The sequence below is a fragment of the Glarea lozoyensis genome (genome assembly GCF_000409485.1).
Source record: "Glarea lozoyensis ATCC 20868 chromosome Unknown GLAREA12, whole genome shotgun sequence".
NCBI lineage: Eukaryota > Fungi > Ascomycota > Leotiomycetes > Helotiales > Helotiaceae > Glarea > Glarea lozoyensis.
This window is the reverse complement of record NW_007360986.1, coordinates 1,452,352-1,467,113: the sequence shown is the minus strand read 5'-3', so window position 1 is coordinate 1,467,113 and position 14,762 is coordinate 1,452,352. Positions and strand designations below refer to the sequence as shown.

The following is a 14,762-nucleotide window of genomic DNA, read 5'->3' as shown; positions in this document are numbered from 1 at the left end:
CGACTTCCATGTGCGCCTTTTCTCAAACACATAGTGGAGAGCCCGTTAGATCGTTGGCACATCGAAAAAGACTTCCCGATACTACCAGTGCAGCACTTCATGGTTCATAATCCCTCTGACCTTCAAAAACTGGATGTGATTACAAAATCTGAGCGCAAGAGAGATTCTGTGAGCTCCCGATATGTCTCTTCATTAAGCGAGCGGCTTCGTGCAGCATTTGATCTTGAAATGTAGCCTGGAACGCGTGGATCGCCAGCAAATTAACTGAGACCCGTCAAGCCAATGATTCCAAAGACGTTTGGCCATCTGCGATCCTGCGGGTGCATACATTCTGGCTTGAAAAACTCAGCTTATCAGCGCTTTGAGATACATCTGCCAACGAAGCAGATGAAGCGGGGACGGTCGGGACGTTGCTGCGAGAAAAGTGGTTTTAATATCATTTCCACGAGTAATTCTGACGTACATGCATTAGTTTTGATTCTCATTCGATTCATCGTTTGGATTTTGACGCTTGTGCTTAAGTCTTCAACGACGTGCAGTCGTTCACTCGCTGCTTTTAGTAAATTTCGAGATCTGTGTTTGAATGTCTGTCAAGAACCCGCTGGGTACGTTCACGAAATGTCACCGAGTGATTGAGAGGATTGAATGACTTGCCGGTATTCTAAATTCAATTCATTCATTGAGGAAACCCACATGTAGCACGGATATTCTGAACTAAATCAGGGGCCTACAGCTCGTTGACCATAGGACGTGTTCGGGACGGACAACCCGAGATATAGCAAATCTATCAGATAAGGGGGCTTTGAAAATATTGTGACTTGTCTCGGTGTCACAAGGAACCAGCAAAGAGGTCGGCTCAGCGGTCCAGGAATGTACCGCTAATCTCTTTCGCCCGTTTGCAAACGGAAGTAGCCTCTTTATATTGTGTCTCGGCACCAAATATCAAATCCTTTGACCCTGACTTTCAATCATCGCTTGGAATGTCTCTTTTCAGCCTTCAAACGGCTCACGGATGAAAACTGTCTTCGAATCCGTGATGGTCTGGGATAGGGACCGCTTCAAAATCAAATACCTCAAAGCTCCTGTTGGACGCCTATACCGGTTACAAGTCACAAAGTCTCTAACGCATGCAGCCAACAGCCGCTATGCATCGGATTATTTTCATTTTTGAAATGTTGATATCCTCGTCGTCAGATTGGCGTGCCGCTTCACCCGCCTCCTCCCTCGCAGGGAACAAAGTGAGTGTCAGTCCCCTACCCACTAGCTAAACTTTACAAAGAACAAGTTGATTTTGAACAGAGCTTGATGTGTTATTTACTGGAAACAATTGACTAGACATCTGGTAATATCACAAGTAAATCCACTAGGTATTCACTACTTTGTCAACTTAATCGAAGAACTATCGTGTTCCCGTGCTTGGACGGCCACTTATGTGTCCACCGGGAGCCCCCCTTAATCCGGCATCGCTTGTTTGCTTGGCGACGCACAACCGAGATGTTGTGTTGTAAGTCGACTTTTATCAGCGTCGTTGGAAAATGCAATCGTAAATTTCGGCAAGTGGAGATTGTGATTTATTACTCAAAAGAAAAATGACATAAAGTTACAAGCCAGGACTCCTAACACTCCATTTCTTCCCTCTTCGAGGTATGCATTGAGCACGCACTTAATCAAAATCCTTTGTCGTGCAACACCTCAATCTTCTGGTTGTCCGAGTCAAAAGCTGCAAAGGTAAAATCTCCCTTTCCGTCAGCTGTGACTCGAATGGAATAATCTTGCCCCCGAAGCCATTGTCGATCCAAAGTGACAAACAAGTGCCAGACTGAGGTATGTGGCAAATTCTCCAAGTTGTTTTTGAGGTAGTCAATAGAACGATTTTGTTGCAAGTTGCCTCTGGTGACTACAAATAAATGCCGCTTACCCTTTCCTTTCGAATGGAATTGCCACGTCGTAATCAAGGAAAAGTCCTGTGATTTCTTAGCAAGAAGGTCGATACAAGATAATATAAAGTTTATCTCACTTTCCACTCAATTTCATCTGATGAACTGTCTTTTGACATTCCCATCTGTGTTTCTTCAGCGCATCTCTCCAGTGCTTGCTTCTGTAGGTGCAGCCGATACCCTATAACCGTAGCAAGAGAACTGGTTTCAGTCAGACACAAATCTGAGCTGTGTGGGAAGTGCGTCGAGAAAACAAAAAAGTAACAACTTACGACAAATCTGGACAATCCGGGGCTAGAATTTGATGCATGGGATATCGCACTCTCATTGTTTGAAGCATTCTAGCCATGGTGCCACCTCCCCCACAGAAAGCAATTGTTCCCTAGAGGTTGTCAGCTAGGTAGAAGCACCAATCTTCTCTCATTTTACTGACTGTTGTGTCTTCACTCCTGGAAGAAATATCTCTAACTTTACGAATTGCTTCATCAATCTCGGCGTGCAGAGAAAGTTCAAATTCGCTGAAGGAATTCCTGAACAAAGACCTATTTCGATTAGTTTTGGGATAGGTGCAACGAGAAAAGACGGACCCCGAAATTCTCATCATTTCGCCTTCAATGGTGTAGTCGTCAGACTGGTAAAGTCCAAGGTTGTTGTCGAGCCGTATGTTTAGATCCTCTGATCCACTTGCAGAGTGTCGAGCCTTTTTCCAACCCCAAGACGTAACAATATCTTCCCACGGAAGGTTGGGTTCTGGAGGTGATGATTTTTGCAGGCTTTCTGACGTGATATTGTCAATTCGACAGACGCCACTGAGCATGGGGGTATGTTCGCTCAAGATAGGAAACACCTCATGGCTGTTAATAGATCCAGCAGTGTCTATCGTAGCACCACCAATATCACAAGTTATTACCCACCCTGCAGTGTCGAGTTGAAATCTGTTCTTGAGAAACAGATGACTAGCCAATGCCTCGGTAAGCTCTACAACCACCGTGCAGTTTGGCAAGAGCTTGTGTACGACCTCGGATACAAGTACCCTAAAGTCGTTGGTTGTTGACACATCCCATATGCCAGGTGTTGTAAAGTGCCACTCAGCCTTGAGCTTCTCTCGTATGGTATCTTCCTTCTTGATAATCTCTCGCACGACGTGATCGCAAAAGTGATAAAGGTAGTCAGAACAATGTTTGCTGGCATTGCTTCGAGTGTTTGGGCGAGAAAAGCGGAGTTTGAATGAATGTTCCACTGCCACCTGAGATTTCTCTGCACCGGTTCCCCAAGAAACCACCTCATTGCGCTCTCCGTATCGTATGAGTGTAGGGATCTTTCCTACCTGTCCTCCTTTGATCCTTGGATTGTTCGAAGATGTGGGAAGCTCAAACCACTCAGCCGCTGTGTGAAGTCAAAATTTGTGATTGTATGGATCGTTCATAGGATCATTTCTTACCGCTACCTGTCATCCCAAAGTCGACAACGATAGTAATGTCCATGGCTGCTCAGCAAACAGGTTGAGAGCAATTATAAGTGAGATTCGGAAGAATTTATTGAAGAACTTCCAATTCCCACCGAGTTGGGAAGAAAGTGAAGTGTTGCAGACAAAAGTTTTGGGCTTCCCGCGTTCGGTTGGAATACAAACAGATCAACAAACTAGCCATCCTGAGCTCAAGAGCACTCCACCAAAAGCATGACTTTGGCCACCGACCAACCAAATGATCCAGACACTGCCGTTGTCTCGACAATCAGACTCAGCTATTGAAATCGGGCTTCTCCGGTTCAGGGGAAAGAACTCAGAGGCTCGATCAAGGCAACGTCTCGGTAACCTGCATCATGACTTACTTTTCATAACCTCACAGGCTAGAAATCAAGAAAATACTGTCAGGTGGGAGGGAAATCTGGGCAAATTTCGAGATCTTGGCTTTCGGTTTGTCACTCATCAAACCCTTGTGTCTTTGAGGTCTTAATTGGATGCTTTCATCAAGCTGACTGGCTGCTTGCAAGTCGTGATTCCGGATCCGCGTTCAAGGGGCGTCCCCAAAACGGCAGGGTAATTATTTCTTTGTCTCATTTCCGGGCTTGCAATGTGACAGAGACGTCTTGAGAAATTCCCAAAGCAGAGACCACAGTTTTCTTTGTCTTTCAGCATATTTAATTGGAGCACCCTCGAAGATCCTCATTTGAATTTCCTAGTTTCTTCAACTTCTTTCTTTTATCACTTCTAAAGACACACTCCACATGTTCTCTGGCTCTCAACATGCAGCCTGTTACAATAACTCTTCTAGCGGTTCTCATACCGACTTTGTTGGCGATTCTGCTTCTCACTAGCCTCTCGGTATATCTCTACCTTCGCCTCAAAAGTGTAGCAAAGGTTCCTGTCGCAGATGTGAGCCACCATGTTGAAGAAGTAGTGAAAGTACTTGATGAACCGATTAGGCAAATGCGAGAACTGCCGCCAGTCATACTAGAATCGGTACACCCAACCTTCTTAGGCCGCGTTTTGACCGAGCACAGGCCTTTCGAGGGCGATCCGCAGATCGAAGGAGATTTACGCGGCTTCGGTGTATTCTGGGTCTTCAATTTTCACACCTTCAAAAAACCTTATGACTATATTAAGAACATGAAGTGGGATGGCGCCGAATTAGGCCAGATCCTGTCAGATCTCGGATACCAGGCAATGCCCGTGGCTTCATTTTGGCGCCTCTTCGAAGATACTCGTACCAGACGTGTGCTCTTGGAGCATTTGCTTTCGCAGCTTTTATTTCAAAAAACATCTCTCGACGTGGAGCCTGAGAATTCTTTCCTCCCGCTCACACCCGTGCAACATCGCGACTTGGCATCATACTTTAGCAGCCTTGAGAAAACAAGATGTTAGTATCTTGATACAATGCCCTTGGTGAAGCCATGCTAACTTGCATCAATAGTCTCCCCTGAATTTGCCACAGAAGTCGGCAAGCTACCGTTTACTATCGCCCATGCTGATAACTGGCCACAAGCGAACTACGACAGCGTTCTCGAGAAGCTCGGCAAACTGTACCTCAAAACGTTGTATCATACTAACTGGGAACTTTTCGCTCAAGACTACCTCCTGCAACTTTTTGATCAGTACGTTTACGCCAGGCTCCGATTATTCGCTCAATTCCAAAAGTACGAGGTGAAGTTCCTGGAAAGTTCGGAAACGAGGTTTTATACGACTCCGGAGGTGTGGGAATACCAGGATGATGATGGTCAGATTCTGCAGGAGAAAAGAGTTCGGGAGCATGCCCATGGGTATAGAATTGATGAGACTGGAGATTACCACCGGTTTTAATGAACGGATGGGAAGGGAATTGTTCAGATCATTTGGAAGTGGTTTTTTGGGACAAGAAACAACACCTGGAAGATGGGCTTTTGTCAGCGAGATTTGGTGGAGGGTTGAATGGTTCGTAGTGTGGGATGTGTGCATGTATTTTCACAGTTGCTTTGTGGAGCATTGAATGGCTCATAGTATGGGAAGGGTGCAAGTCTTTTTAATAGTTGCTTACAATTGAGTACATTTATTGCACACCGTACGATTTACAGTGAGAGACTTTGCGGATGGTCTTAACCCATACATCGATTGATAAATACCACTGAATAATTGACATAATTCCCAAGCAGTGGTTGCTGTGAGAAAATTAATTCGGAACGGCTTGTCATTGGGAATGTTGATCTGTTAGTTCGTTCGATATTGCCACTTTGAAACGGATTTGATACCAAACCGGAAACAACGGCGGCGACAGCTGCAACAGCCAGCCGAAGCTTGACAATGGTACTGCAATGGCTCATGATCACAGAAAATCTCAAGTGTCGGTGGGAATCGCTTCGTGGCTCAAATTGAACCCACTTTCGACTTAAAGAGGGCTTCAGCTGACAAAAATTCCCCTTTTTTTCGCTCCAATATCGTATCTGTTGCCCTGTAAGTCAATCTCAGCAACCAGTTCGTGAGAAGAAGAGCGTCGATTTTTTTACGTTGGCTTGATGGTTATGAAAATGCTTTCCTGACCAGCGGTTCCATCGCCAATGGTCGATCAATGAACTGCAACTGCGGGAAATTATTGTCTGCCCAACGAACGCATCGACATATGTTATCTGGGATTCCACGAACTAACATGAAACAATATCTAGAGCTCTATAATTCTACAATTTCGAACGGTAAGTTATGCGGAGCCAATGTGTCGGGTTGCAGATCCGAATAACTGCCCTAATTCTTTACATCAGACGACTCAAACTGACATCGAATTCGAGAGACTGGACGTTGTGGTGATGCCAATTCCACACAGCTTGTTGCGTCACTGTTTTTTGAATGTTATAGTCTGATTGATTGTCTTTGTTAGTACTAATGACAGTCCATGAAACGCGATTCTATACCCCGCGTTTGACTTCGACCTCCGAATCTGAACCCCAAAACATGACTGGCACTCGAAGACGAGATTACTGAAACTAGTAACAATACGTTCAGACCGAATTCCATCATACCATTTAATCTCATTCCAGCACCAGGATCACACTGCGAAGTTAACATGGTCAGGACTCGGAACCGCTTACCCAAAGCAAGCGTTCAAATTCCTGGGGATGGCTTGTTGATGAGGAACACAATAGCAGCTAGAGAGATGATCTAAGAACATATCGGTTGATCATGAATAACACAGAAAAGTGAAAATTGAAAGATCCTATTGCTCGGTATCCACCAGTATCAAAGAACCTATCTCTTACATAAGTCCTTTCTAGCGCTACTGATTGGGTGGAGTTATAAGGGTTTGCGCTTCTTTATAAGCTTTGAATTCTGTTTACCGTCGATAGGTTATCTAAAAGTATAGAAAGGGCTTCAGCGTACTTGCGGAACTTGTAAGGGACTAAAAAGGAGTGGGAGACATTCATTTTAGGCGTTTTGGGAGGTATTCGGACGTCAGACAAGATGGAATAGCAATATAGACTTCTCGCTTACAGTTGAGCGAGTAAGGCGAACTGTCTGGTTTACAGACTATATATTTAATTTGCGGAGGTAGTGTAGAAATCAAATTGAAAATGAGTGACAAGATTGAAAAGGAGAGTTAAGCGTCGTTCGTCAAGGGTACATCCTTATATAATATTTAACTAAATTCCGTAATGTCTTGTAGTAGAGAAGATCGAGGGAGGGTTTTCATTTTAAAATTCTAACACCCACATGGTACGGTAAAAATCAAAGGACTTTTGAAGCCAAATATTTAATTGTTAGCAACTATCGACATATTCACAAGCTTAATACTGACAAACAACAAGCCCTAAAAACATTCATCACACAACCTACCATCACATCTCCCTCCCCTCCATCCGCACCCTCATCTCCTCCCACCTCGCCTTCTCATCCCGCGCAAACCGACACTTGACTAGATGCTGATCTCGCGGGTCACCTAGGGGATTAGCACACAGCGGACACGCGCCAGTACGAGGCTGCCGCGTCTTGACGATCTCAATGCAAGTGTGAGTGGCTTTGACGATTTTCTGTGGGGTGCCCGAGGATATGTCAATGAATTCAGTGGTGTTGAGTTGGGAGAGGGGACGGTAAGGGTTGGTCATGCGGGTGGGGGATGGGAGGTCGGTGAGCCAGGTTTTTAGACGGTGGTCTTGGGTGGTGGATGAGTTTTCTGATGCTTCTGTGGGTGTGGTGGATGTGTCTGAGGGTTCTTCGGATGAGGGAAGGATTGCCTGTGGTGGTGTGGGAACGATGGTGGATGTTAATGAGGTTGAGCTTATTGAGCTTCGTCGGTTCCCGCTTGGAACAACACTGGTTGTGGTACATTCCGATAATGACTGGTTGTTAGTCTGATTGTCTGGTTTGGGGTCGCGGATATTGTGGAAGGTTTGACTTCTCCTTAATACGCGTTCTGCTCCGTCATTCCCAACCTGCTGCGAGGACGAGAGACTTACCACTGATTTCTGAGCACGCAAGGTGATCGCAGAATCTTTCTTTACTAGTTCTACTTTTGAATCGTCTACGGATCTGAGAGTTTGAGAAGACGACTCAGATCTAAGGGTTTGTGAAGAAGCTTGAGACGAGAGTTCGGATCCGCCAGAACTACCGCTGTTAAACCATCGTTGACGGGCTGCTTCCTTTTTCCGCTCTTTCCGATGCAAAGCAGTGGTACTAGGTCGTGGTTTGAGATCATTATCATCAACCCAGATGATCCTGGCTGCGAGGATAGCTGCCCGGTGTTCCTCTTTCCTACGCTGTGCTTCTTTGCATTCATTACATGGTGGTCCGTAGGGGAAGACGCAGTCTGGATCAATGCAATTGTAAGGTTCTAGTTCGTGTTGTTGGGATAAGGTTAGTGATGCTTCGCTATTGAGAGCTTTGATGTGGTTGAATATGCCATTCATGGTGTCGTGATTTTCGTTTAGTAAATGGGCAGGGAGATAAATAGCGACGGTGTTTTCAGACTCGATTTCTGAAATCGGAGTTGCTGAAGATCCATACTGCGTGATGGATTATACGCCTTATTAATAGTACCTCTGAACTGTTCTTGGAGAATACAAGGTTGTGTTTCCTACTCTTTGTTCAGTCAAGGTCAAGACAAAGACAAAGAAATTGGGACGATTGGATGAAAGAAAAAGCCAGGAAAAACGGAGGAAAGAAGAAGACACTAGCAAATATCTCCTTGGGCTATACGTCTCAGTAATCAACAAAAAGAAGGGGGGATGAAAGCAGCCAAATTCTTCGCGGCCATGTCTGTGGCATGGCTCGAGGCAAAAAGCGACTCCAGACAGTGGCCAATGCGATATACTTCATCAACTAGACGCAAGGTGCCAGTGGTCTGGAATCATATATACCGAATAATATAGAGAGAATAATATAGCAAGAAAAAAAGGTTCATGCAGATGCAACAGACGTGTCATTTCCTCACCGCTTCTAAAAGCATGAAATCGGGGCTAAAAGCTCAGGCATTGTGTATGGAGGCGGCTTTCGTAATAAAAGGCCACTCCCCCGTGGCCATGGAGGATTTCTCTCATTTTCAACAATTTATCCGTCCAAATGAAGTACGCCAAGGAAGTTGCATTATTCGTAGATGAGGTTGAAGATACCTCGATGTTAGTGCAATATGTTGGTTCTATCCTACCGGATGCCTCTTGCACGTCACCCATTTGCGCGCTCTCATTGGACGACGTCGCACAAATCGCGACTTCTAGCAACCTGTTACTCCCTTCAACTAATGACTCCCCCCCGATCAATAACCATAACATCTACAGCACAAGACAGAACAAAACAAAGGCGCATCCCCTTCCACCAAATCGAATTCGAACCCTTTCGCGAATATCACAGATCAATTCTGCTGCTTCAATTACCTTTGGCGCATTGCACAGTCGAATATCAACCGCATCCCACTCGCAACCAGTACTTCCTACCTACAACCACCAAGACAACCACTTCTCGCAGACATATCAACCTCCTCAAATCCCTTCCCCGAACCCCAGGAGTCTTCCTGCACTTCTCACCACCTTTAAAAAAGCCGTGTCCTGCGAGGCCACAGCGAGGTGTATCTGAGGTGCCCGGAAGATTGCCTTTTGCCACCCTCGCGACACATGAGCATTCAAGCCGCAAATCTCTGGAAATACTTCCACGATGATGAAATCGAACGGTTTCGGAAACTGCTGGCAAATGCCGTCCACAATCCTCAATACTCGGCGAAAGGGCATGGTGGAGGCATAAATCATGGACTCGGGATTGTCGCAGGCAGTCCAGGCACATATTCAACCTCTCCACGGGTGGCAAAGGGAAGGAAGGTTTCTGGACAGGCTGGGGCCATTGGAGGAAGAGGCGCAAGCCATGCTGTCTCGAGGCTTGACGTGAATTCAAGGGATCATGCGGGAGTACCATTGCTGGGCAGGATAGCTTCGTCTGATGCTGAAAGTGCCATCGAGTTCGGTTTGGCATTGATTGAGCATCCCGGAATCGATCTGTATGCGCAAGATGCTGAAAACGGGTGGACGGCTCTCCACAGAGCGCTCTACTTTGGCAATGTTACTCTGGCGCGTGCCATGATCGAGAAGGACACAAGAAGTCCAAGCGGTCTGGAAGGTTCCGCTCAAAAAGTAGCCTCGTCCATCATCAAGGTCAAAGATTTAGAAGGAAACAGTCCCTTTGATGTGTACAATGCCACCATTGCAAGGCAGAGACCAAGTTATGGAACCACAACTTATAATTCTGATGACGAATCTGAAGATGAAGACGAGTCCGCGCTAGGGTCGAACGATCAAGAGAGGCAGATAAACGGTCCTCTCAATGGAGATGAGGTGTTTGCATGGGGAAGCAGTAAGAATTATAACCTTGGCTTTGGCGATGAGGACAATCGGCAGTATCCCGAAAAGGTCACGCTCAAACGACCTGACCATCTCCTATTTCGTTTCTATCGAGAGTATCTTGAATCCATCAAAGATACAGACGAAGCGTTATACAGCCTCAGTTCTAGATCCAATCCAAAGTTAGTATCCGATCTACCGACTTTGGTAGCCAACAGACCGATCGTCATCCATGATGTGACGCTATCAAAGTTGCATAGCGCTATTTTGACCACTGATCCCGAGAGTAACCTTTTCATGTGTGGATTCGGGCCTGGTGGGCGACTAGGAACTGGCGACGAGATTACTCGCTTTTCTTATGTTTGTATCGAAAACGGTCTTGCTGGCAGGAAAATAGTGCAAGTCGCGCTAGGTACTAATCACACTCTTGCGATAGATTCTCAAGGAGAAATATTCTCATGGGGCCAGAGTGGCCAGGGCGTTTTAGGATATTCTCTGCCCCGTACTGGTTTGAAAGATGACGACCCAATCAGTTCTACGCCACGTCAAATATTCGGTCCTCTAAAAAGAGAAATGATTATTGGCGTCGCAGCGTCGGCTATACACTCTGTAGCATGCACATCAACTTCTTTGTTTACATGGGGCCGGAACGAGGGTCAACTTGGATTGACCGACTCGGATTCTCGGAGTTTGGAGATTCAGATCGTTCCTCGAAGGGTGGCTGCGTCGCTCTTCAAGTCACCAATCGTCATGGTTGCAGCCATCAATCGCGCTACAATCGTTCTGCTCGAGAATCATGCTGTTTGTGTTTTCACCAATTATGGTTACAAGTTCCTGAAATTCCCGCCCAGCGATGTTTTTCGCAATTACCACTTACAGACCAACTCTCTGATGACTCGATATGATTCGTCGGCAGACAACATCAAGAGCATTACCGCAGCAGGTGACACTATAGCAGCATTCTCTACGCAAAGCTTGTTCACTGTAAATGTTGGCACTGTGGATGCAAGCTCTGCAGCAAGCACAACTAATCCATCCAAGATTAGAGACTCATTGACCGCGCCACAGCGAGTTTGGTCTCTCCGGAAGGGTCACTGGGACGGTATTAAATCAGCTTCTGTAACGGAAAATGGTTCAGTCATTGTCTGTACTCAAGCTGGTGCGGTATGGCGTCGTGTAACGCGTAGTAGTGCCAAGGATGCTTTTGCTAATGCCGGAACGTTTCACCAAAAAGATTTCAAATTCCAGCGAGTTCCTGGACTTACAAATGTAGCCGCCGTGCGGAGTACGGCCTTTGGAGTATATGCTGCAATTCGCAAAGACTGCGATATCACTCGAACACAGATGACGATTGAAGAACCCAAATTGTGGGATGACCTGAATCCGATACTTGCCTTGCACGACCTGGAAGCGTCAGAGATTTTCGAAAAGGAGGACACTACCTCTCCGAGATTTTGGACTCCGGTTTTGCCCAAGAGCCTGCTCGAGCTACTAAAACGTGCCGTTTTAACATCTCCAGATTTGGAGGCTGATGTAAACCAGCATCTTTTGGGTGTTACTGGGAACCACGATGTCGAGATTGGTACTACCACATCTGATGTCAGAATCCCGGTTCATGGCTTTATGCTTGGGCGAAGCTCAGTCTTGCGCAAAGCTTTGAGTATTTATCGTCAGCAAGGGCAGGCTACGATTCCCGACGTATTGACGATTTCAAACGGATCACCCGGGGTTGGAGGAAAAGAACGAATCAATATGATTTTCCATGGTCTTGACTTTATCACGATTCTGAACTTGGCAATATACCTCTACACTGATCAGGTTGTGGACGTTTGGCAATATACCAGACACTATCCAGACATGGCCTTCAGATTCAGACAAGTTCGTGTGGAGCTCATGAAAACCGCTGCTCATCTTAAGTTGACTCAACTTGAGGCTTCCGTGCGCCTGCAGACTTTTCCAAGACCCCTTCTGAACAAGGATCTCGGTCTGGCTATTCAAGACCCTACCTTCTTCGAAGATGGTGATCTTATCATTGAATTAGATGGATCTGAGGTTCTTGTCCATTCAGCTCTGCTTTGTCAAAGATGCCCATTTTTCGATGGTCTGTTTAACGGCCGAGCAGGCGGGCAATGGTTAGATGGTCGACGTGAAGTTAGTTCAAGTGCTATCCGAGTAGACTTGAAACACGTTGAGCCACCCGTTTTTGAACTCGTTCTTCGCTATCTCTATGCAGATGTTGGTTCCGAACTTTTTGACGATGTCAATGTTGATGATCTCGACGAATTCTCGGACCTTGTAATGGCAGTTATGGCTGTAGCCGATGAACTTATGATTGATCGTCTGTCGCAAGTTTGTCAGGAGGTCATCGGTCGTTTCGGTGAGTGAACTCAAATCTCTGCGATAACTGTGCGAAGCTGATGATTGAATAGTCAATTCCAGAAATGTATGTCACCTACTTAACGCAGTTGCTCCTTGCTCTGTCACTGAGTTCAAGGATAAAGCTTTGGAATATGTGTGCTTGCAACTCGAATCAATGCTTGAAAACCATTTCCTCAACGACCTTGACGAGGAGCTTTTTGTAGATCTTGATAATGTGGTGCGAGAGAATCAATCAGCGTGTCTTCCTTACGCCAAGAGTGGCCATGCGGATCGAGTGCTGTTTGACATGTATCCATCGTTGGTGGAAGACATTACCGAGGAACGACAACGCCGACTTCGTGATATGGCGTTTCGAGCGAACCTCAGAGCTGACGATAGCAAGACCATTTCCTCGGCGCGGAGTGCAAGGTTTGGAAGTGTTGATGATGCTTTGGCTGGCTCCCCTAGTCAGGAAAGGGCGCAAAGAAAGTTGAAGAGCCCCCGAAATGAACCTTTCAGTCCATCTATCAAGGCCAAGGAATTGACTTCCGACTTGATGTTTGATATGGAAGATGATGAACTCTTGGCTCCTGGAAGCTACAAGCAACCGGTGTTCACAAGAGAAGCTGCGATCGATAGCCCGCGTACCAATCCAGACAAACCCGAAACAAAATCACCAGTTCTTGGCAGTCCGTCCTCATTCAACCCGGAAAACTCACCTAACTTTGATAGCCTACGAAATACGAAAGCGAGAAATTTGCCAACAAAGACTTGGTCTTCTCCGATATTACCATCTGCAAAACTTGGGCTCAGTGAGATCATGGCGCAAGCATCTTCGAGCAGGACTTCGAATTTGTCAATGAGTCTTTCGGTTCAGAAGACTCGAGAAGAGAATACCAAGAAAGAAAATTTATCCAAGGTGTCTCAGAAGGAACGGAAGAGGCAGCAGCAAAAAGCACAACAAGAGGCTCTCACTCAGCCTGAAATCAGGGTTGACATGGCCGATAACAAGTCTTCTTCTCCATGGCAGGTTGCTGCCAGAGGTCCAAAGACGTCATTGAAAGACGTTTTAGATGTAGACCCAGCGACAATGGCTTCTACATCAAACTCAAAATCCCTAGCGTCACCGGTGCCCTCCAGGCCAGTAAGAAGGACAGCCTCACCGGACACTCGCTTCTCAGGCCAGCAGAGAAGTAACAGCTCTGGCAACTCCATCAAGAACTCACCCGTCGCCGGATCCTCGCGTGCGCCGCCTATCACAAAGGTCAATTCCACCCCAATCATCCCACACTCCAAATCCTATCAGTCACCTACCGCCAAAGCCGAACCGACCTTGCAACTATCGATGTCGGATATCATTGGCATGCAAAGACGTGAGCAGGAGGTTATCAAAGAAGCGGTGGCTAAGAGAAGTCTACAGGAGATTCAAGAAGAACAGGCGTTTCAGGAGTGGTGGGATTTGGAGTCTAAGAGGGCGCAGGAGTTGGAGGAGTCGAGAAGTAGACCGGCTGCGTCGGGTTCTGCGAGGGGAAAGGGTGGTGGAAGGGGAAAGAGTGGAGGGAGGGGGAGAGGCGGGAGGGGTGGGAAGGCGAGGGGGGGTGCGGTGGGTAATACTGGTGCTGGGAGGGGGAGGGAGAAATCGCAAGAGCCGCGTGCATGAAGTGGTTCGGACGGCTTGTATATATTTGTATTATGAGGGATGGGTGGGGTGGCTAGTAGATTAAATGCATTCTGCTCGATATAATAGAGAGCTGGCGTTAGTAGTATATTGGAATTAAAGATTTCCCGCTTTCAAAAATTTTATATGTATTTAGTTAGCGCGTAGAAAAGAAATCTCAAATTAACATCGCTAGACGTATCTATATAAGAATAAAGACTACTATCTCTCGAAAGAGGCTTGTAAAGCTATATCTATAAAGAGGCCGCTTAGCTATATAAAAAGAATATTTATTAATAAAGTAACTAAAATTCTTCTCTTTTTTTTTTTAGTTATAATTGTAACGATTCGGTTCTACCCGGGGTAGACTAGGGTTATCGTAAGGTTAGTATATTAAGAAGTAGGCGTAAGATTATTACTTATAGATTTAGAGATCTATTTATTACAATAAGAGTAAGTTAAATAGATAATATACTATTACTATAATAAGTTAAGTACAAAGCTCCTATCTAAGGAAATTACAATTA

The 14,762-nt window shown here is 45.9% G+C and overlaps 4 protein-coding genes across 4 annotated transcripts; 2 read left to right on the top strand and 2 right to left on the bottom strand.

Moving 5' to 3' along the window:
• Positions 1-1,667: 1,667 nt before the first annotated feature.
• Positions 1,668-3,421, bottom strand: GLAREA_10903 (uncharacterized protein; the record flags this gene model as incomplete). Its single annotated transcript, XM_008080002.1, has 6 exons — positions 1,668-1,964; positions 2,018-2,138; positions 2,210-2,319; positions 2,371-2,479; positions 2,525-3,323; positions 3,379-3,421. 6 exons carry the CDS (start codon positions 3,419-3,421, stop codon positions 1,668-1,670), a joined length of 1,479 nt encoding a protein of 492 aa, XP_008078193.1.
• A 761-nt stretch (positions 3,422-4,182) lies between these two features.
• On the top strand, positions 4,183-5,235 carry GLAREA_10902 (uncharacterized protein; the record flags this gene model as incomplete). Its single annotated transcript, XM_008080001.1, has 2 exons — positions 4,183-4,795; positions 4,850-5,235. The coding sequence occupies 2 exons, from the start codon at positions 4,183-4,185 to the stop codon at positions 5,233-5,235; spliced, it is 999 nt and encodes a 332-aa protein (XP_008078192.1).
• Positions 5,236-7,235: 2,000 nt separating this feature from the next.
• Positions 7,236-8,303, bottom strand: GLAREA_10901 (uncharacterized protein; the record flags this gene model as incomplete). The annotated part of the gene is made up of 1 exon (XM_008080000.1): positions 7,236-8,303. The coding sequence occupies one exon, from the start codon at positions 8,301-8,303 to the stop codon at positions 7,236-7,238; it is 1,068 nt and encodes a 355-aa protein (XP_008078191.1).
• Positions 8,304-9,503: 1,200 nt separating this feature from the next.
• GLAREA_10900 (RCC1/BLIP-II) lies at positions 9,504-14,238 on the top strand (the record flags this gene model as incomplete). Its single annotated transcript, XM_008079999.1, has 2 exons — positions 9,504-12,597; positions 12,650-14,238. 2 exons carry the CDS (start codon positions 9,504-9,506, stop codon positions 14,236-14,238), a joined length of 4,683 nt encoding a protein of 1,560 aa, XP_008078190.1.
• Between the last annotated feature and the right edge of the window lie 524 nt (positions 14,239-14,762).